Source organism: Rutilus rutilus (genome assembly GCF_951802725.1).
Source record: "Rutilus rutilus genome assembly, chromosome: 14".
Lineage (NCBI taxonomy): Eukaryota > Metazoa > Chordata > Actinopteri > Cypriniformes > Leuciscidae > Rutilus > Rutilus rutilus.
The window spans coordinates 22,528,416-22,551,125 of record NC_140219.1 but is presented as its reverse complement, the minus strand read 5'-3'; the positions used below and the strand labels follow the sequence as shown (position 1 = coordinate 22,551,125).

Below are 22,710 nucleotides of genomic sequence, written 5' to 3'. Positions count from 1 at the left end.
GCAATACGGGGGGAGTACTCTGGATTCGGGCCCAATATCCGAGCACGGAGCACTCCCCGGACAGCACGCCAAACATGCATACCATTTATTCTATCTAACTTATTTGTAAGTGTGAACTCATTAAAGTATGGTTCAACCACAGGTGGAGATAGAGACCAACGTTTTAATTCTAATTCTAAAGATATCCATTGTAATTTTAAGCAATAATAATATGCCTAATGTATTATTAGGAGCTAAGCAACAGTTTTTCAGCAGCACACGATGACCATCAGACAGAAGTGTAAGGATGCAGTTAGTGCTGCACGATTAATCATATTGCAATCGCGATGTCAAGCCTACGCGATTATTTGATGCAAAATGCTGCGATTTTATATTAAATAAACAAATTAGAGCTGTTAACGCAATTAACGCAGCATCTGTTAATCCTTTGGCTTGAATCCTTTTGCAAAGCGAAATAAAATGGACCGAAAATTGCCTGTTGAATATTATAGGTTGTATTTTTAAACAGTTTGAATATTTTGGAAGTGAAATATGAAAGGTGAATATGGATTATTGAATTTTTAATAATGAAAATGTGTTTGAAATGTTTTTAATTGAAATACTCAATATTCAACCATGCTGAATTTCAGCCCATAAAAATGCAAGCCCTAAAAATACAATGCATTAAAATGCAAGCATGGTTAATGCAATGCCTATTTTTTTCAAGTAGTGCAATTCAACAGGCTTTTTTATTTCAAAAACATTTGACATTATTTTACTTCCATAGTTGTGACTCGTGAGAGAATGAGGCGCGTGTGAGATCCGCGTCTCTGACGGTAGCGGCTGGTCTTAAAGGGACAGTACACAGTAGCCACTAATTATATCTGTCGCTAAAGTTAATCAAAGAACAAAGGGAACAGAGAAAAACACTCACTGCTCTTGACTAAAGAACTTTTTTCTTCAGGCAGATTATCACTAATCTGTGTGTGCATTTATTTTCCTTGAGAACCAAGCAAGTTGACTCATGAAACCATTTGTTTATTATATCGCATATCTCAATCGCAATATTGACCTCAATTATCGCAATATGACATTTTCCCCAAATCGTGCAGCCCTAGATGCAGTGTAAACTTCTCAGTCAATTGTCAGTCTCTTTCTTTACTGTCATAAATATAGAAACTGGTAAATATAGTCACAGCAACCGGATGGCCGTGACGCCGATGCACTGATTTCCATCATAATTCTGCACCCAGAACCAGGCTGGGCCCCTTAAATAGTAATGTGCTAGAACACAAATAGGGGATGCGTGATCACATAGGAGAAAACCTGCTGTCGGGTGTTGATTCGCGCTGTCTGGTGAGTGCCAATGGGGACGCACGTCAGTTTTATAGCTGAGCTGGGAGGAGAGGCGTTGGCAGGGAAAGAAATGCGCTCATCAATGTTTATTAATCACCGGCATGATACTGTAGAATTGCAGTATTTTTACACACGTTGAGCATGCACAATCATCTTTGGCCACAAGTTGATTTACTTAATTAGTCACAGGTCTGTGTGAAAGCCATGCAAAACTGTTTCTGGTATAAGCAAAAAGCCATGAGTGTCATTCTATCAGCTGTCAGTCAAAGTCATCTGCTGGGCCTGCTTTTTCTGTTTTTAACACACACGTCAGAGTGTCTCAAGCTGTTTGCAAGGAATCAAGCGTTGAATTTTCTACATGAATCGCATGAAACACAGGAGCAACAGCTCACAGAAAACCCACAGTGTATCCATTCAAATGACAAAAAATGCAAGACGGAAGTGATGGGGACAGGAAAAAGAAATATTTAAGAAATATCACAATTGCAAGTGTGAAATTATTTTATTTTATTATTTTATAATTATTCAATAATTGAGATGTTCAAGGGTTAGTTCACCCAAAAATGAAAATGATCCCATAATTTACTCACCCTCAAGCCATCCTATGTGTAGCTATATGACTTTCTTCTTTCAGCCAAACACAATTGGAGTTATATAAAAAAATATGCTGGCTCTTCCAAGCTTTAGAATGGGAGTGAATAGTAACTCCCAGAGATTTTGAAGTCCAAAAAAGCACATCCATCTATCATAAAAGTAACCCATACGGCTCCACGGGGTTAATAAAGGTCTTCTGAAGCGATGTGATGCGTTTTTGTAAAAAAGGAAATCCATATTTATAACTTTATAAACTATAATCACTGGCTTCCGGCCAAAGAGTGAACTCTGACCCGACGCATGACGTATTGACGAACACGGAAGCGCAGAAGATGGAGCAAAACGAAACACAGCCGGTCAAGAATTAGAAGTCTAAAATGAGAATTTTTAAAGAGGAATGTCAGAGGAGCTTGTGTTTGTTGCTCAGCCATATTTGTTTGAACCACGAGAGGCGTCGAATCTCACCTAAGGTTACGCTATTCCTACATCATATGTCATACGCCGGGTCAGAGGTCACTGTTCCGCCGGAACTAGAATCGTGTACGGCAATTACCGGCGGAAGCCGATATGATATGATTATATTTTATAAAGTTTTAAATATGGATATTTTTTCGCTTCAGAAGGCCTTTATTAACCCCCTGGAGCCGTATAGATTACTTTTATGATGGATGGATGTGCTTTTTTAGGCTTCAAAATCTCTATTCACTTCCATTCTAAAGCTTGGAAGAGCCAGGACATTTTTAATATAACTCCAATTGTGTTTGGCTGAAAGAAGAAAGTCATATACACCTAGGATGGCTTGAGGATGAGTAAATTATGGGATCATTTTCATTTTTTTGGTGAACTAACCCTTTAATATCAAGTATTAAATACTAACATTTCTGACAAAGTCAGTCCATATATTTATTATTTGCAAAAAAAGAAATATTTACTAGTGGAAAACTACTGTAAATTGTATCTATTGCTTAAAGTCATCTACACATTCAGATTATGCATAATCAAATACTTATTAAGAGCATTTATCAATACAAAGGATATACCTACTAAGAAGTAGGCCTCTATTAAATGAGTAATTGACCCTTCGCTAAGCCCCGCCCTCCTTAGTTACTGTTGCTACGCCTGTCAAGCTTTTGCGCATGGTACGTCTATTACAGTATGTATGCACTGGTTTCAGACATTCCCAAGGAGATAATTAGTCATTTTTGGCGAACAGGTGAAAATCTGAGAAAGTAAGACAAAAGGGACTGCAGTGTGCATTCGAGGGATATATCCACGACATAATATGCAAACGATTAGAGAATAATGTCATCAAAATTGAAGCTAAAGCCTAGATCGTTAGGTCCCAGCGCAAGCAGCAGCGCCTCATACGCTGACCATTCAAATGGGAAACACACAAATTGAGGAACAGCTATGTGCATGCACAGCAGGGTGAGTGAACTTTGAAAATCTAATATTTATAAATCAAACAGCTTATTCATAAGTATTGTGGAATAAACACAAGACATTAGCCTGACCACTTTGCAATGATAACATTCTCCCGCTTATATTTTTAGTGCGCCAGGCTAACTTACAGCTCACACGTCGTGGGTCACATAAGTGACTAACGTTACTGTTATGAACTGATCAAGTTTGCATACCAACCTTTTCCTTGGAGATCTCCGGCAAGCCCTCTGATGTTCCCTCCTTTTACTAACTACCTTTTTTTACTTATACTAGAACTAACACCGGGAGAGTCGCGATCGGATTGGGGTAACGTTACTAGTTTAGCCGTCGATTAACAAAATGCTGAAATATATTTTTAAGTAACGTTAAGTTATGTCAGTGAGCCTCCGTCTTGCCTTTAATCACACTGCTTGATCCACGAGCTGGACAATAACTTTATTCTAGAGCTATAAAGCCAAAACACTTTACTTTTAATTTCCTATTATCAATGTAAAGCTGCTTTGGAACAATCTACATTGTTAAAAGCGCTATATAAATGAAGATGACGCCCTGCATTTCTCCCGTTGGGTTTTAGGTTTCGGGAAGGGAACAAAATCCACCACCCCGTCCAAACTTTTAGGATACCGGGTATCAGATTTGCACAATCCATACGCACAACGCTTCGGCATGTTTCCCTCGCTCGAAAGCTTGCCAGACCTCCCGCGCCTAGTTACGGTTGCTAAGCCACAATTGGCCAGTGGCGGTTTTCGGGCGTGGCTTAGCGAAGGGTCAATTAGCTTTTGACTGATTAACAAAGGTGCCTACATATTTCATTGCATATTTTCACAAGATCTCCAAAGACTTGAATGATTGTTATGATTCTTTAGATTGCCTCGCGGCCTTTGTCCATTCAACGCTATTAACTGATGTTTCTGTGTAATTACTCTGTCTCTGTGTTTAACAAACACACAGACACTCACAAAAGAAGCTGGTATGTTTTCAAAGAAGCAAAGCGGCATGTCTGCAATAATTCAGATATTTGTAATCAAAACAGAAAACTCTCACTGACTGTTTTGGGTACACAAAAAAAGCCTGGCCAATCAAAATATTGTTGCGCAAGCACAAAGTCAGAAGCAATTTACTTTTGAAAGATCGATTTAACCACTGATGAGCGTGCTTGGTTTAGCTCAAGGATTTTGGATCGCCAACAGTCATTGTGCATTAATTAGAGCTCCTAACACTGATTCACAAAAACCAATCAATTACTCTTCTAGACTTGACTGTCGGTACCCTGTAATTGGGTGACTGCTTTCCTTTTCTCAAGTGCCCCGCAGCCAGTCGTTGCAGACCAAACAGGTGGCAGCAGAGGAAACAAGCTCTTCCAGTCCATAAAACTGGCTAACTAGCTCCTGAAAGTTGCCAGCCTGCAATTATCATATCATTTGTGTTGTAAATCACACTGCTTCTTGTCATGGTATCATCAGCTGCAGCAATTCCATGCAGCACATCTACCCCCCACCCCTAAAAAAAAAGAAACAAATGTTAAAAAGTAAAGACATTTCAGGTCATTTTCACATGTATTCAGTTTCAATAAACAGAGCTGGAATTGAGTAGCTGTCAATGTGGTTCATAAATCAGCGCATTTGTGTGACATTGTCCCATAGGCAGAAGAGATGGCCCTCCCTACTGTACGTTGCACAATAGACTCAAACGCAGGTAGCATGTACTTCCCCCTTCTCAAGTCTAAACATCCCCGAATCCAGCATACCCACCCACATACCGAATTTTTATCCTGTCATCTGGACACAGCAAGGGCGTACAACGTTTTTATAATGCCTTTTGTACATCATAATATCAAATAATTCTGCCTTGGAAAAGCAATAAATCTTAAAGTAGGATCCTGCATCGTCATGTTTTAATTTTCCAGTGGATCTTGTAATCATGGCAACCCATAAAATAATAGAAAAAGGTTACGTTTAGGCTAGTCATTTGCAGTGCACAGTTATTAAGATAATGTTATGAATACTTGTAATTAAAAAAAAAAAAACACCTAATTGAACATTGACATTGTTAGCCTCACTGAGGTACTGTGATGAGTCACTGTTAGATAGATAAACAACTAGATCTTTTTTTTTTTTAACCCTCAGATATCATAAATTACACCAACTTATAAAGAAAACACATTTGAATCAATAATTTCAACAGCAACATTTGTCATTACATGACTGTCTATTAATATCTTAAAATTTGCTCGTGTGCGGTGCCATCTTGAGAATTTTGCGATTGAACTTCCGTTGCTGCGGTAAGTTAACTCTGTACGTTAACATTTCTATGGCACTATTAGCTGGTGAAGTGGGTTTACTTATAGAGTTAACGAAAGTTATCATAAGCACTGTAATGTTTGAAGCGGGTGTCATAACAAATATGAACGGTTCATTAATTAACCAAGATCTTACCGTTATGCTGTGGAAATATAAACCAGAAGACTGAACACAACAGCGCCGATTAAGGGGCGGGGCTACACAGATTTTTCCTAAAAATCTCTTATTAATGCTTGTAGTAAACTTTTATTAGCTTGTTTTCATCAAAGAATACTGAAAATGATCACAGTCTCCACAAAAATATTTATTTATCTCACATAAAAAAGATAAAACGTTCTTGAGCAGCAAATCAGCGTATTAGAATGATTTCTGAAGGATCACGTGACTCTAAAGACTGGAGTAATGATGCTGAAAATACAGCGTGGCATCACAGGAATAAATTACATTTGAAAAGAAAACAGTTATTTTAAATACTAATAATATTTCACAATTTTACAGTTTTTAAAGTATTTTTGCTCAAATAAATTCAGCCCTCACTGTAAAAAAAAGTTGATGCCTTACATTTTTAAGTAGCCTACGATCAACTTGGATGTTTAAGTCATTTCTACTTAAATTACATTAAACTGACATAAAAAAGGGGTTGAATCTTGAACTTAAAAAAAAAAGAAAAAAAAGGATGAGTTAAAGCAATTTAAAATGTCGTCATAACTTATTGATCATACAATTCTTTTACGCATAAGGGACTTAATTCTTTCAAAAAACATTTTAAAAAATCGTACTGACCGCAAACTTTTGAACATAATTTAAATGATACGTTTCATTAAATGCAATAAATGATAAAAAGTTATAGAAATAAATAAAAGTACTGCAAATTCATAAATATACCTGCTGTATATTTAGCCTGTTTATCAAAGTAATTGTATTATAAATTGCAATCACTGACCAAGTTTGTTTTCAACATTTATAAGAAAGAGAATTAAAAGCAATGAGCAAAGCTTTCAGTTGAATTATAGCAACATTTCACATACAATTTATGTTGGATAACTTTGTCATTGGTTAGACAAACTTGGTTTGTAGGATAAATAAGAAGCAGCACTAGTTTTGATTAACTTGATGAAGCCAAATCAGTAGCCCACTCTCCGCTTGGCATCGGTCCAGATCAAATTACTGTGAGTTAGATGAATTATTTCACTTAACATAGTTGGGAAACATCACAGACTGCTCTCTACACCTACATGCTTTCAACCATCTGTTCTTTTGTTTACACCTCTTCATATCCATGGCAACAACATGGGGGCAGGTAGCTAGTCGCCGGAAATATTTGTAAGTAGCATTAGCCCTCAAAAGATTAATGAGCATTTGTTTAAAGCAATGTGCTTTGACACAGAAGGATATTCGGATATTGTTGCTTCATCATAAACTGTGACTCCAACAGTGAAGCAATCAGTCAGTCAAAACTATTTTACACACATTATTGAGAATTAGGCTTGTGTGATTGTCAGTAATTCACATATGTTGCATCATATCTGTGATAAAATCACTTCTGAGTTAGCTCAACCTTCTATTTATCATCATTAACACTGATAGCGTCCTGTCTGTGCGATCATTACTCATACAGACTGAGAGTGGTAATTTTGCATACACAAACACTGCGACTTCGGTGGCTATGTTACATTGGTGAAGTTTGACTACCCACACAAAATGATGTATCGGGAGGTTATACATTCGTTGTTCTCAATTTTATTTTGTTTTGATACGCTCACAGAACTAAGCTGCCTATCTGAAACAGAATCTGCAAGATAGAAACAGTCTTATGTTTTTTAATGGAGTGGGTGTTTAAACGAAGCCTATCTGTCTGAAGTGTTGTGGCGTATAAATATGTTTTGTTTTTCTTGCTGTGTGTTTCAGAAGTGTTGTTTCCTGGGGACTTCTTCAATGAAAGATAATATGAATAGATTGTTCTTATATTATTTTTCACAGTTTATAGGCATTGCGACTGATAATGAGGCTATGTATTTACATCCAAGGTCATGCAGATATGCAAATTTAATACATTTCTGTCACTCAGGCCCTTAAGGATTAGCTGGTGTAAATCACAGTACAAAAAGGTGACATGGATGCCTTTTCAGCTGACTGAAATACACATAATATATATATATATGTGTGTGTGTGTGTGTGTGTACTACTGATTTTTTATGTTTTTTTTTTTTTGCTCATCAAGGCTGCATTTATTTGATAAAAACACAGTAAAACTTAAATATTGTGAAATAGGCTATTATTACCATTTAAAATAATCATATTTAACCTCCTCAGTCCCCGTGTCCACATACGTGGACACCACATTTTTGGCTGTGTGCAGCTTAATACTTAATTCTGTGTAACTGGAACTGGTTTTTCACAAACATGGACACTTATACTGCCATCTGGTGGTGTCAGGAGAAAAAAAAATGTAACATAAATAATTTCAAGATGGCGGAGAAAAGAGGCGAAATGTCACGCAGCCACATCAGACCAAAACGCCCACAAGGTAAAAAATTTAATAACATTTCATCGTTGATTCTTGTTAAGTTATGCATAATAGTGTTGTATGATTAAAATGGCATGCACATTTGACAAACTTTTGTAACAGGAAAGATTTACTAGGCTGCTAAACTTAATGTCCACATATGTGGACATTGGGACTTAACTTCGATGAAACTGTATAAGAATTTTAGCAAAAAAAAGACAATTTGTAGTTGCACAACTTGCGAGCTTCGTGGCGCGCGTGCACACACACACACACACACACACACACACACACACACACACACTCTCTCTTGATCACTCGCGATCGCACACACAGACACTCTCTCTTGCCCATTCACGATCGCGTGCGCGAACATACACACACTCTCTTGATCACTCGCGATCGCACACACAAACACTCTCTCTTGCCCATTCACGATCGCGTGCGCGCGCACACACACACACACTCTCTTGATCACTCGCGATCGCACACACAGACACTCTCTCTTGCCCATTCACGGTCGCGTGCGCGCGCGCGCGCACACACACACACACACACACACACACACACTCTCTTGATCACTCGCGATCGCACACACAGACACTCTCTCTTGCCCATTCACGATCGCGTGCGCACACACACACACACACACACACACACACACACACACACACACACACACACACACACACACACACATTCTTGCTCACTGCGATCGAGCGTGCACACACACACAAATAAAAATAACATTCCTAGTTTGGAGAAGTTGAAGTTTTGGAGTGTTACAAAAAAGAAAGCAAATTTTCTATTTATTTTTTTTGGATATGTTTTTTATAAATTTTGTTTTTCCATATCAATGTTCAGAAGTGGTGATCAGTTGACAGCTCCGCCCCTCTCTTCACCGAGTGTCCAAGATATACAGCCAGAGGCCAGATGAAACGTCCACAAAGTCACAAAGTCGATCATCGACCTCCGGCCTAGGGTGTCCTGGTGCCACGTGCACTGATGGACACCCTTATGCTTGAACATGGTGTTCCTTATGGACAAACTGTGACTAGCCCGCTCGGGTTCAGATCAGGGGGGCCATTCCTCCCAATCACGCCCCTCCAGGTGTCACTGTCGCTGCCCACGTGGGCGTTGAAGTCCCCAAGTAGAACGATGGAGTCCCCAGTCAGAGCGCTATCCAGCACCCCTCCAGGGTCCAGGGATCAGGTCGTCGAAGCCCCCGCCTTCGACTGCCGCCCGATCCTCTAAGCACCGGCCCCTTACAGTCCCACCTACGGGTGGTGAGCCCACGGGAGGGCAGCCCCACGTCGCTTCTTCGGGCTGAGCCCGGCCGGACACCATGGGGGAGGCCTGGCCACCAGGCGCTCTCATACGAGCCCCACCCCGGGCCTGGCTCCAGGGTGGGGCCCCGGATAAATTTTCCAACTCACCTGGGCTGAGCTGTGGGTCATGACCGAAAAGACAAGATCCCGGATACAAGTGGCCGAAATGAGCTTTCTCTGCAGGGTGGCTGGGCGATCCCATAGAGATAGGGTGAGAAGCTCGGTCACTCCGGAGGAGCTCAGAGTAGAGCCGCTGCTCCTCCACATCGAGAGGGGCCAGCTGAGGTGGCTCGGGCATCTGTTCCGGATGCCTCCTGGACGCCTTCCTGGGGAGGTGTTCCGGGAACGTCCCACCGGGAGGAGACCCCGGGGAAGACCTAGGACACGCTGGAGAGACTATGTCTCCCGGCTGGCCTGGGAACGCCTCGGTGTCCCCCTGGAAGAGCCGGACGAAGTGTCTAGAGAGAGGGAAGTCTGGGCATCTCTGCTTAGACTGCTGCCCCTGCGACCTGGCCCCAGATAAGCGGAAGATGTATGTATGTATGTTCAGAAGTTATACAAGAGTAACAACGAAAAATGTTCAGGCACAGGCTGTAAATAAAAGAGATTTGCACTTTGTTACACAATGGTGTATTGATTTTTTTCTGTGAATTCAGACCCAGTGTCCACATATGTGGACATCATTTTTTTCAAAAAGTGCTTCATGTTCAAAGATAAATTCTGGTTATTATATATATTGGTCCCCTCCTAACCCCAAAAAGCTAGAAGAAATCTAAAATGCACGCCAAACCAAAGCTCGGGTCTGAGGAGGTTAAATATATGTTTAAAATGCTCAAGAAACATTTCCTATTATTAATATAAATGTTTAAACCAGTTATACCGCTTAATGTTTTTGTGGAAACGCTGATAAAAAAAAAAAAATCAGGATTATTTGATGAATAGAAAGATCAAAAGACCAGCATTTATTTGAAATAGACACTACTGTTACTTATAATTTAATGCATCTTTGCTGAATAAAAGTATTAATTTCTTTCTTTCTTGAATTTTATTTGTGTATCATGGTTTCCACAAAAACTGTTTCTTGAGTGTCAAATCAGCATTATCTATAAAGTTATTTTATTGAGCCAGCTGATGAGATGCGAACTGTAAGCGAACAGTTAAATGATACAAAACACAAATTAAATCAACTCAGAAACATATTTATAAGTGTTTCCACAGCCCAGCGAAGGTAATGGTGTTTGATACAGTGCTGTTTTGCACAGGTTTTGGCGTGACACTGTTTGCACATGTAAATCCAAAGGTGGGGATGTTTGTTCACTTTCAAGCACTTATATGTTCAGTGAGCATGTAAGTACACTATTTTTGGAGGGATTTCTTTATAATGACACCTGTCTGTTTTATGTAACTGAACCAATTAAGCTGTGGCTCCTCAGGAATGCAAAAGCTTCACTGCTAAATGACCAGCTTAGAGCATAATAACAAAGGATAAATAATTCCCAAACAGTCTTTAAGTTAAGGTTTTTTATTATCTAATAGTCTGCAGAAAAAAAAAAAGTTAAAACACACACATACCAAAAGATTCCAGAACAATGAAGACAAACGAATGGGGTTACAGTGAGTGCTTATCACCTTAAAGAAAACCCCCAAAAAAACAAACATCTATGAAGTGCTACAAACCATTCTGGGTCTTAGAGGTTAGACTGCATTTTTTTTTTCCCTCGTATTTAATTGAGTAAAGAAAGAAATTCAAACAATTCCTAAGCTTCTCTAGTTCGCTGATATTTGATCTCAGTTCAAGAGCCGTTGTGGTAACAAACATGAAAGAAAAATAATTCTCACACGATACATGTAAAATCTTCAATAAGCTTTAACCCAGATGTAAAACACAAAATACAATTTTGGGTTTGGAGCTCAAATGCATAGAAAAGTTCACTCGCTCAGAATAAATAGAACCATTTCAAATGGATATCTGACTGATTTTTGTCGCTTTAAATTTGAAGCGTTTGCCTGGTTCGTAAAAGAATGACATTGTATAAAATACGCACATCCATTTTTTTTTTTAGAAGTACATCTATGTGTGATTTTTCATTCACAGACTGGATCGACCTATTGGTGTTAGACTGTGGGCATTGAATCTCTAAATCAATTTAACACTACAAAACATTGATCAATCTATTCATTAAGGTGTTCTTTTATTATTACTTTCGTCATCCAGTATACTTCTTTATGATGGAAATGTTCTGACTGATAACAAAGGAGCAAGAGAGAAGTGAAAACTTACACACACACACAAAAAAGCGTACAAAAAAGTCACGGAATGTGATCCAAAATAAAGAGGTCCATGTGTATTGCATACAGAAGTCTTTTACAGTCAAGTCTCTCTGAGCAGTTGCTGACGTCCTTTGCTCCGTTGTGCACGATCAGAAGTCGGTGGCAGTCGACTGTGACTCAGTTCCTTAGTTTACACACCAAGTTCAATTCATGACGCCGTCCGTCTGAAAAATCTTGTTCTTTTTTTGTGTGGCAGAGATCCGTCAACATGACTGATGTTTATTACCAGAGATAACGCAGCCGCACGACATCAGTCTTCTGAAATGACGTCAATGTCCTCAGAGCTGCCCTGTTGCGTGGCCACCCTCCAGCGGCTCACATGTTGACTGCCCTTCCTCTTCTGCTGCGACTCTGGTGACTCTTCCTCCAGCTTCTGTCTCTTGTGCTTGGTCCTTCTGTTCTGGAACCAGACTTTCACCTGAACAAGAATGAGAAAGAGAGGCCATTTCAGTATATCAGCTTATCTAGCCACAGCCAAATAGTTACATATAATTCATATATAGCTAATAATAGATAGTATATATTAATTAATATGTTTTTAAAATGCATGTTTGAACATGTTTATTAAAGAAAGTTATAAAGCATATCTTCCCCATACCGTGTTTGCTATTAAAATACTTTGGCGGCACATTATTATGCCTTTTAAAAACATGCTTATGCCTGCAGCTCATGTGAGATAGGATTGTTGTTGACGTAATCTGGTGAGGAAATAATGTATTGTGATTGCACGATATGTGAAAACATATTCTAACTATGTGTGCTTGACACGGATAAAAAGAAAAAGCAAACATCCAAAATAAAAGTAACTGTAAAAACAAAATGACTAATTGCAAAGGTTTACAGAAGGTGTCCAAAAGTCTGAAACCACTAATAATTTATTATAATTTACTATAATTTAATAAAGGTCATTACAAATTATATTATCAGTATGAACATTTGAACGAAACTTTTTCTTTTTTTTTTATGCATTAGAATATGTAAAAAACAAACAAAAAAAACATACCAAATAAAAGTCGCTGCAAAAACGTAATAACTAATTAAAAAGGTTCATTAAAAAGTCTAAAACCACAAGTGAAAATGCATTTTTATAATTAAATAAATATGCCCTAAATTTTGAACATTTGAATTAAAATTTATGAAAAAATTATATTTTTAATTTAAAAATGTATCCGTATAAAAAACATCCAAAACAAAAGTAACAAAATAACTCATTATAAAAGATTCATATATGAATCTTTTGAATTTAGATAAAAAGATTCATATAACCTGTAAAAAAAGTTTTTAAGTACAATCAACTTGGATGTTTAAGTCACTTCAACTTAAATTACATTAAACTCACTTTAAAAAAAAGAGTTGAATCTTGTTTAACTTATAAACGAATTTGAAAACTGCTTAACTTATTTTGATGAGTTAAAGCAATGTAAAAACAAATGTTGTCATAACTTACTGATCATATCATTTTTTACAGTGTAGCAGGTGTCCAAAAGTCTAAAATAAGTTTCTTATAAAAATGTTTTTTTATTTATTTGATTGATTTTTTTTATTATTCCATTTCTTTCCACGTTCAGATTTGTATTCCCCGATTTTCAGTGGTGCCTCAGACTTTTGAACCCCTCCGTGTGTCACATCAGGCATTGCTCAATGAGCCGATTGTGAAAATAACCAATAAATGCATGTTGTATACATGCTTTGGAATTTATACGGCCTATCCCAAGGCAATGAATGATGAATTACTTCCGTCCTGTGAGGAAACTAGATGAGTAAATGCGTGTTCACATCCGATGCCGTTAGCAGTGTGTGTGTGTGTGTGTGTGTGTGCGGTGGAATGCTGAAGGGACGGACCCTGACGCCTCTGCCTCCTTACCTGTGTCTCTGTCAGGCACAGCCCGTTGGCTAACTGCTTGCGCTCGGCTCCCACCACGTAATGGTTCTTCTCAAAGGCACGTTCCAGCCGGAGCAGCTGCGACGGGGAGAAGGCCGTGCGGATGCGCTTGGGCTTGCGAGAGAAAGGCCCGTGTAGCAGCAGGTTTTCCGGGCCGCCGTCGTCACCTGGAGACAAGAAGCAGGGGAATAAAAAGTGCGTGTCAATTAGCCCAGTGGATACTTTTATAGTGGGATTTAAAATGAATAAACGAAAACTTTCACAACAAAAACACAAGGGAAATGTGTACATTTTGAAGATTTTAAACTGTGACTTATGCGCCAAATATGTCAAATATGTTTAAATTTGAAGTATCGTGCTGTTGAAATCCTAATAACATCATTGGATTGTTTTTTTCCTTTTTGAAGTGTGTGGGATTACAAAATGAAGTGATGTGAATTCATAAAAATGGTAGCCATTATGTTGACGTTTCTTCATTTAGCAGATCGATTATCCAGAGCTTATCCAATTATTATCCCGATTATCCAAAGCATATTATGCTTTTATACAAAATAAGTGCTTTAGATAGCATAGCAATGCTGACACTAAGCACAGGATTGCATGTCTTAATTGAGCCACATGAGTTGATTTGAATAATTCCAGGTCAGTTCCAGACACGGCTGATGTAAAGTGTGTTCACACCGCATCATTCATGCCAACCGAACGTCTGTACACCCAGACAGCTCTCTGTGCATTCAAAGACGAGTCTTTAACCTTCGGCCCTCATAATATATGGCATTACCCTGATTTTCATACAAATGCAAGGCTGCTAAAAAATAAATAGACATCCATGGTTGAATAGATGCAAAAACATTTGTGATGAATATGTTAATTGTCAGTTAAGCAAATCTAAATCCCTTACATTTGGTCTGATTATATTCAACGTGAGGCAATAGTAAAATTTTGTCCCCATCAGTATCAGAGCAAACGTGATCTTCGCTCGACCCCAGACAACATCTGGAGGGCAGGGTACGTGTGCCGTTTATTGCGAACACACAAAGAGAGAAAAACATTTTTCATAAACAAATGGATGTGTAATTTATGTGACCACTTTAGTGTTTGGAGAGCTATGCTTGAAAGAATCTTCAGAAATGTGATGACCGCAATCACGTATAAACAAAATTGAGCGGTTACAGGGAGGACAGAAGTGACAGACCATGATCTTTTGTCAATGAAAAAATAACCAAAAGGTTTCAACGTTCGCATCAGGTGTGCAACCGCAAATGTGCATCGGTAACATGCAAACGTTTGCTTCAATAACGACTTTTTCTGAGCATGCGATTCGCCTGGGTTTATGAATGCGGTTGGTGCATGCCCACACGTAGGCCGTGAAGCTGCTGAAAACATCAGTGGCAACTGCTAAAAGCATATTAATGCATTAATATATTCAGCCACCCAGAAATACTTTCACAATTCCAAAGGCTGACTAAATCCTCTAAACCACAAATTTAGATAAACGAATTTAATCTAAATCTATAAGAGTTCAGTGTGCACAGAACACATTGACGTTTTTAACACTGATCATCAAAGAAAGCACAACGATGCACCAATTCTGAGCACAAAAGCTCACTAATAGCATCACCAGAAGATGAAAAGAGGATTAGCATGAGGCTGTTCGGACTTTAAGTCTTTTAAAAACTCCGAAACCGAGCCTTTATCTGCAGACAATGGCTTTGAACTGACTCCTTTCAGACGAGCATTAAGCCATCACAGAGAAGCAACTTCTCCTCTCAGCCTCAAACACACAGCGATGCTTCATATACACACATTTCTAGGCATCCCACTGCAGAAAAGACAGTTGCAACATGTTTGTTTGCGTGCACAGAATGACTAGTTCGTAATGGTCGCTGTTGCAAGCCTCCATTAGCAGAGACTTCCCAAAGGTCCTAATAATGTTTGCACTTTACTTCTATTTTACTAAAAGGTGCATATTTTCTGTCCCAGCACTGTCATTGACAACTGCTTTCAGCTGGTGCGCTGAAAACGCTTTGAACACCAGAGGCAAAAACAATGGAGACATCTCCGTGCAAAACTGAGGGGAGCAGGGCGGAAGAATGTAAATAATGAGTTCTACGCGGTTTGAAGGTGTTGAAAAGCCCTCCTTAAACCTTCCTCAAGGTGCACTGAGCGCCAACCAACCGAAACCGAATACTCAGTGTTATAGTGGCAACTTTTCGAAACTTTCCAATCAAAGCGAAATCTTATTTCGCTGTACGCTCAGTGCTCTCGGCCCTGGCATCATCAGCATGTGTGGCATCACCTCCGTGTCTCTCGAGAGAGGTGGTGGATCAGACTAGCAGGCCAGAACACTGACAGAGACTCAAGCCTCCTGAAGAGCTGGGAGACCCTCCGGGGGTTTGGACTCAAACACACACTGGCCTATCCACGGCAAGAAAGCCCCCAACACGAGGAAAAGGGAACCAGATGGCACCCAGATCAGCTTTACTACCATTCCCTTGGCACAAACAAGCTTGGTCTTGTCAGTGCCGTTCTCATTAGAGGCAGGGAGAAGGGTGGACTATAGTGGGAAAGAAAGAGACTGTACCCTTTGGTCTCTACAGAATGAGTGTTCCCCGTTACGCCGCCTCCCTGACATTTTGATTCAATGTTTTCCAAGCAATTTTGGGGGGAAAAAAGTTATATATATATATATTTTTTCAAAAGATTGAACTGTTATTATCTGCTATTATTGTTACTATATTATTACATTGTTATGTAAGCTTTGGAATGAGGCCTCAAAAGAAAGACAATAAATCATTCTATCAATATTTTTAAAAGTCTGCTGATAACATTGTTTATATATATATATATATATATATATATATATATATATATATGTGTGTGTGTGTGTGTGTGTGTGTGTGTGTGTATAACTTAACTGCTATTATTATATTATTACATTATTATTACATTGTTACAATATTTTTTTATTATAATATGCTTAGGAATGCGGCCTCTAAAGAAAGACAATAAATCATTCTATCAATAGTTTTAAAAGTCTGCTGATAACACTGTTTATATATATATATATATATATATATACATATATATATATATATATATATATATACATATATATATATATATATATATATATATATATATATATATATATATGTGTGTGTGTGTGTGTGTGTGTGTGTAACTTAACTGCTATTATTATATCATTACATTATTATTACATTGTTACAATATTTTTTTATTATAATATGCTTTGGAATGCGGCCTCTAAAGAAAGACAATCAATCAATCTATCAATATTATTAAAAGTCTGCTGATAACACACATATATATATATATAGGCCTATAGATGTATAAACAGTGTTTTATATATATATATATATATATATATATATATATATATATATATATATATGTATATATGTATAAGGTGTGTAACAATATATCGTGTGTATATATATCACTATACAAAATACAAAAACTATCGTGGATAGTGAAAATCTGTATTGTGTATAGTTCACCCAAAATGAAAATTATGAAAGTTTACAAAGTTTTAGTGTCAGTACTACATATATAATGTTAAATATAATGTATCATTATATTAGAGCAATGGGGGAATATTTGTGGGTCCTCCTGATAATGCCAAATGTCTTTTGTTACCAGTAAAAAGCGGCCAACACTATTTTAAATATATCTAGTCAGTGACAGAGTGTAAGCATATTCGTCTAAAATAATTTTTAACCTTTTAGCATTTGTCTGGGAGTATCGCAATACTATTGTATCGTGAGTTCAGTATTGTGACATAAGGGTATCGTCACACCCCTAAATATATATATATATATATATATATATATATATATCTGCTATTATTATTATATTATTACATTATTATTACAATGTTCTCATATTATTACATTATGCTTTGGAATGCGGCCTCTAAAGAAAGACAATCCAGTCTGCTGATGATGACCCTGTTCATACATCTGGAACCTCACAGATTTTTATTGTAACCTGAGAGCGCACAAATCTCAGAAAAATGCATCAGTGCCACTGTCACAGTCTGTGAATCGTGACCATAACACGAAACCCTGCTCATGTACAACAGCAGGCCGGTCTGGGATCCTGTTTACCTTGTCCCGCATGACGGATCCGAGGACGTGGACGCATCTCTTTTCCCATTCAGGAAGTGCTAGAGTTAAAACCCATGGACACATTAGCACTGACACTCTCCTCGATAGGTGATCCGTTCCCACCCAATCCCCACGGCTGCATTTAGTCTTGTCTAAACAGTAGTTTTCTAGGTTATTGGACACCATCAGTGAGTGGATCGGCTGTGTGTGTAAACAAAGAGGCTCTATCTGAACCCCGGATCTGAGTAATAGTGACAACAACCTCTGACTTCCACCAATTACCTGAGCAATGCCCTCGAGGACTGCGGTCCAGCTCAGGACCCTATAACAGCAAATGTGTCTGGGCTTCTCATCACAGCCCTCCAAGCAGGCAATAAGTCAGACCGGCCAGGGCTACTGATCGCAGCTTTAACAAATTGCCTGGTAAATAGGACCTCCTAGTATCCATTACACTTTTTAAAGGACTCTGCAAACAGGACTATCAAATCAATCAAATATTCTTGTATTTGATTTTTAATAATAATAATAATAATAATAATAATAATAATAATAAAGAAGTTTGAAGAAACATTCATCTCACAAAGATGGTGATTTTTTTTTATTTTTTTTTATCAAAGTAAAATAAAGCTCTTAAAGGAACAAACATTTCAAGGCTGTTTTTTTTTTTTTTTTTTACAAGAGCTGCCTATTAAATCCATGAGGTAAAGTGCTTGTCCAAATAATTGTTTTAAAAGCTAACATATGTCATTAACAGTGTTTGCATTATTATGGTAATTTTAAGAGCTGTAAATGTTTATGAGCCTTATAATAACAAATGTGTTTACTCTGTGGAAGAATCCCAAATGTAAAAGAAAGATGTTGCATGTAGCACTTCGACTACCTCATAAAAATATTCGTCAACCCACAATAGTGTAGGCTTAATATAATTATTGAAATAGATTATGTATATCGTACATTTAAAAAGGAAAACGGAAACGACGTAGAAATACGGTGCATCTTTAAGAAGATACACAAACAAATATTTAAATATTTAAATAAAAATTATTCAAATAACAGTAAAATAGTGTAGGGTACTTTCGTTTTTTTCGACTATATTTATAGTGTTAAAATGATCCTAAACGATGGAACGTATAGATGAAAGTATAATTTAAGTAAAAGCCTAATTAACAGCCTACATTTATTTTAGGCCTATATCATTAATATAAATGTATATGCTTCTGAAAACTGTGACAATAATCTTTATTATCTTTATCTTAATTATCTTTAATAAGGAATTATTTATATTATAATACACAATGAGAGCTAAAAATGTTTCAAACAAACAGAATTTTTTTTTGTATCGAACAACGTTCTTCTATGTGATCGAAATAAATTAGCGGTCTTTCATAATGTTACGACGACTACAAAATTATTTAGCAATTCACGTTTATTGGTAATTTGGTCAAATTCATCTAATTTAAAGTCAAACCATTTTTAAACAGACTAACACGAGTTGCACGGCATAATTTTCTCATGAGTCCTTTTTATTTTTATTTTAAATCGATATGTTTATAAAAATAGGATAGCCTAATATTCAGATGAGAGGTAAGCCTATTTATCGCATCGCCATATATAACAATTTTGAAATAAAACATTAAATCAATATAGGCCATGCAAGAGCTTCTGAAAACCTTGACTAGCCTACCGCATAGGCTAAATCTTTTCAATCTTTTTGTAGTTAATAAGCTTTTCTTAACTTCATGGGCCCCACTTCAATCTCTCACTCCATCTCTCAACATCCCAGAAGCTATCTTTACCTTGGAATCGATGTCCCAGATATCTGTTCCTCAACACCCACGGGTAGAAGTTGAGGGTGTCCCTATGGTGAGGGCTGAAGAAGGGCTGTGTGGGGATCTGGAGGTGACGCAGAGACAGCCCGGAGTTGGTGGAATGAGTGGCCGGGTCTGTGAACATCATCTCTGGGCTGCTGCTGTACAGTGTCCTGCCTGAGTTCTGGAAGCAGCTCCCAAAGGGGGAAGGATGGATGGATTCAGAGAACCTCAGAGCAGTGGGTCTGATGGGCTCATCCGCAGCGGCACTTGATGAATTGGAGTCTTTACCCACAAGAGATTCAATAGTGAAGCACTTCTTATTGTGCTGGAACATTGTGATTGGGCTATAAAAAAAATACTCAATTAAATGCACAAAAAAAAAAATCGAAAAGGAAGTCAACCGATGATGAACCCACGTCTAAAAAAAGTCAAAAAGACAATATTTATATAGTCCCTCTACAATCCATAACTTCATACGGTTCCTTTGGCTCCTTCAATTTCGTGGGTTGCAATCCACTTCCAATAACTGCAAATAGACGTGTGAGTTTCTGTCACCAGTTGTGTTTAAAGTCATTCAGATCTCATCTCATGCATGTGCTTGTCAGAGCAAACCTCGAGCATGTGAAGCAGGCATCAGCTCCGATGCAGTCAGATCGCTGCGAGCTCTTGTGATCGATGATCCGTCAGCTTGTGCGCCAGCGCTTGTCATGATGAGCCAACTTCAATACCTGCTCTCTCGGAGCTCCGACAGCGAGGTGTGCTGCGCATGCGCAGATCGGCGAGCGGCGCACTCGCACTCAATTACAGCCATTTTGTGTTGTGTAAAGAAATTTTTCAGGCTATTTGACCAGAGAGAGTTCAACAACACATAAACGGATGTGTCAGAACAGAATCTATGAAGGTTATACATTTAAAATGTTTTGAAGCTTCAAAACTGAATCTTTCTGATGGCTTAGTGATCAGCAGGTTGCTTTACATTACAACTTGTTTAATTTTATTACACTGTGATTGATGTTGTTTTTGAATCATTTTTATTTGATTTATTTAGGCTAATTTTGCGAAATAAGCGGAAGCAGGTGAAAGGGATTTATAGTTTTTGTTTAATATTTTTATTTTATCTCATAATACGTCACGATATTCATTTAGGTTATTATTTGCCTATTAGCCTACTTTCTTGTCTTCTTACAGCCCAGAAATAGCCTATTTATTTCCGTTAATAATTTTTCACACACTGTAGGCCCTATCATATTTATCATATACAAATATTCTGAAAGTGTTTCCTTGCTAGGCTACTGCATTTAAATGATCTATTTATATTATGTGAATAGGCTACACAGTTAATAGGCTATCGGTACACTGTAAAAAATATTGTTGGTTTAACTTTTAAAAAGTAAATAACCTGGTTGCTTAGTTCATTGAAATAAAATAAAAAATACAATGGAGATTGGTTTAATCAATAGAAACTCAAAATGTTAAGTTGATAAGTTGATTTGACAAAAGAAAATATTAACAAAAAATTATCTGAAAAAAAAGAAGCTTTTTTTAATGAATTTTTTTACAGTGTACAACTAAGAATTAAAGCCTACAAATGTAAAAATTCGTTGTAGCAAGTAAATTGAATAATAGGCTAATAATAATAATAATAATAATACAATATGCCAATATTAACAATACATATTAAAGATCATTAAAATTGCCACATGCATCCATGCAATTTGCTATTATCATTTTCAGTATTATCCTATCGTTTTTTTTATTTATTACCCTTGTTGTTTTAGCTATCAAAGAATTATTATCTTCTCTAGGAATATCCTTTAATGAGGTTTATTAAAGGATATACCTTACAAGAGAGAAAATTATATATATATTATTTTATAGATTGGTTTGGTTTATGGGCCATTATAGGTAAGCAAAGAACATTAGTGAAATAATCAATATGGTTAACACATCTAACACTTATTTTTATTTTATGGATAGAAATCGTCATCATAACAAGAGAACTCAGGAATCTGAGCTTAGTTAAGGAGTTTATGAAGGTGTCTTAATGAAGCAGACACAGATCAAGGGAACCGGGCATTGATCTCTCGGCTTGACATGTCTCGAGTGCCTCTCCTTGTCTCATTTGTCAGTTACAAACGCAATAAGTTGTTGAGAGAGGATGGAGGCTAATGGGGTGGATCAGAGTCTCGGAAACCCTGGACAGATGTCACCCTTTTGAGAAGGAACAATGGTGGCTCAGGAGCCACACAAAAGCCCCCCTGCTCAGGCCTTTCACAATCCACCCAGCGGAAACCCATGTGAACCACGCAGGGCACAGACCCCATTGAGCCCCAAAGCAGTCCGTCTCCAGCCCTCTTGTGCCTCCCTTCTCATTCCCTCTGCATATAATTAATAGCTTTCTCTGGCCAATTTTGTCCCCTTTGCCTCAAATACAAATGGCCATTAACATCTATTAATTTTGCCTCTGGCAATTGATTGCAGAGTGTGCACAGCTGAAAGGCTATAACAGTTGGAGGTTTTGTAAGCACTCTGGGTGTGAAGGCGAGTTAAAATGTGATTATTGTTCCCCTGCCTGCACTAACTGGTGTTAAACCCTCTTTGAACACGGAGAAGCCAAGATTGGTTATTTTACTAGTCATTAGCTGACTCAGAGAAGCTAAATTAAATGGATAACCATCAATACCTATTGACTTGAGGAACAAAAAATAGCATGTTCATGAAATCCCTTATTAACAATAAGAAAAATTTGCAAATCAAAGATACATTACAAAAAAGGTTGAATTAAGCTAATTGTAAAACGTCTCTTATCAGACCATGAATAGAACTCAAATCTATTAATAGAGTTATCAGACAGCCATAGTAAAAACCTTTCTAACTGCCGAATGCATTATTTGCAAAGTATTTTTTTAATAGAAAGTTAATATTTTGCAAAAATTCTTGATTCTAGGATTAAAAAAAAAAGAAGAAATAAATGCAAAAAAAAAAAAGACAGCTATAATAAATATAGCTAAAAATATAGGCTATTTTATAGCTAATATATGATAAGTGCC

At 37.5% G+C, this 22,710-nt stretch overlaps 1 protein-coding gene across 1 annotated transcript; it reads right to left on the bottom strand.

Moving 5' to 3' along the window:
- Positions 1–11,016: 11,016 nt before the first annotated feature.
- emx3 (empty spiracles homeobox 3) lies at positions 11,017–20,354 on the bottom strand. The gene is made up of 3 exons (XM_084430960.1): positions 19,646–20,354; positions 13,702–13,886; positions 11,017–12,255 (listed from the first exon to the last, which is right to left on the bottom strand). The coding sequence occupies exons 1-3, from the start codon at positions 19,992–19,994 to the stop codon at positions 12,088–12,090; spliced, it is 702 nt and encodes a 233-aa protein (XP_084287086.1). The 5' UTR covers positions 19,995–20,354; the 3' UTR covers positions 11,017–12,087.
- Positions 20,355–22,710: the final 2,356 nt, after the last annotated feature.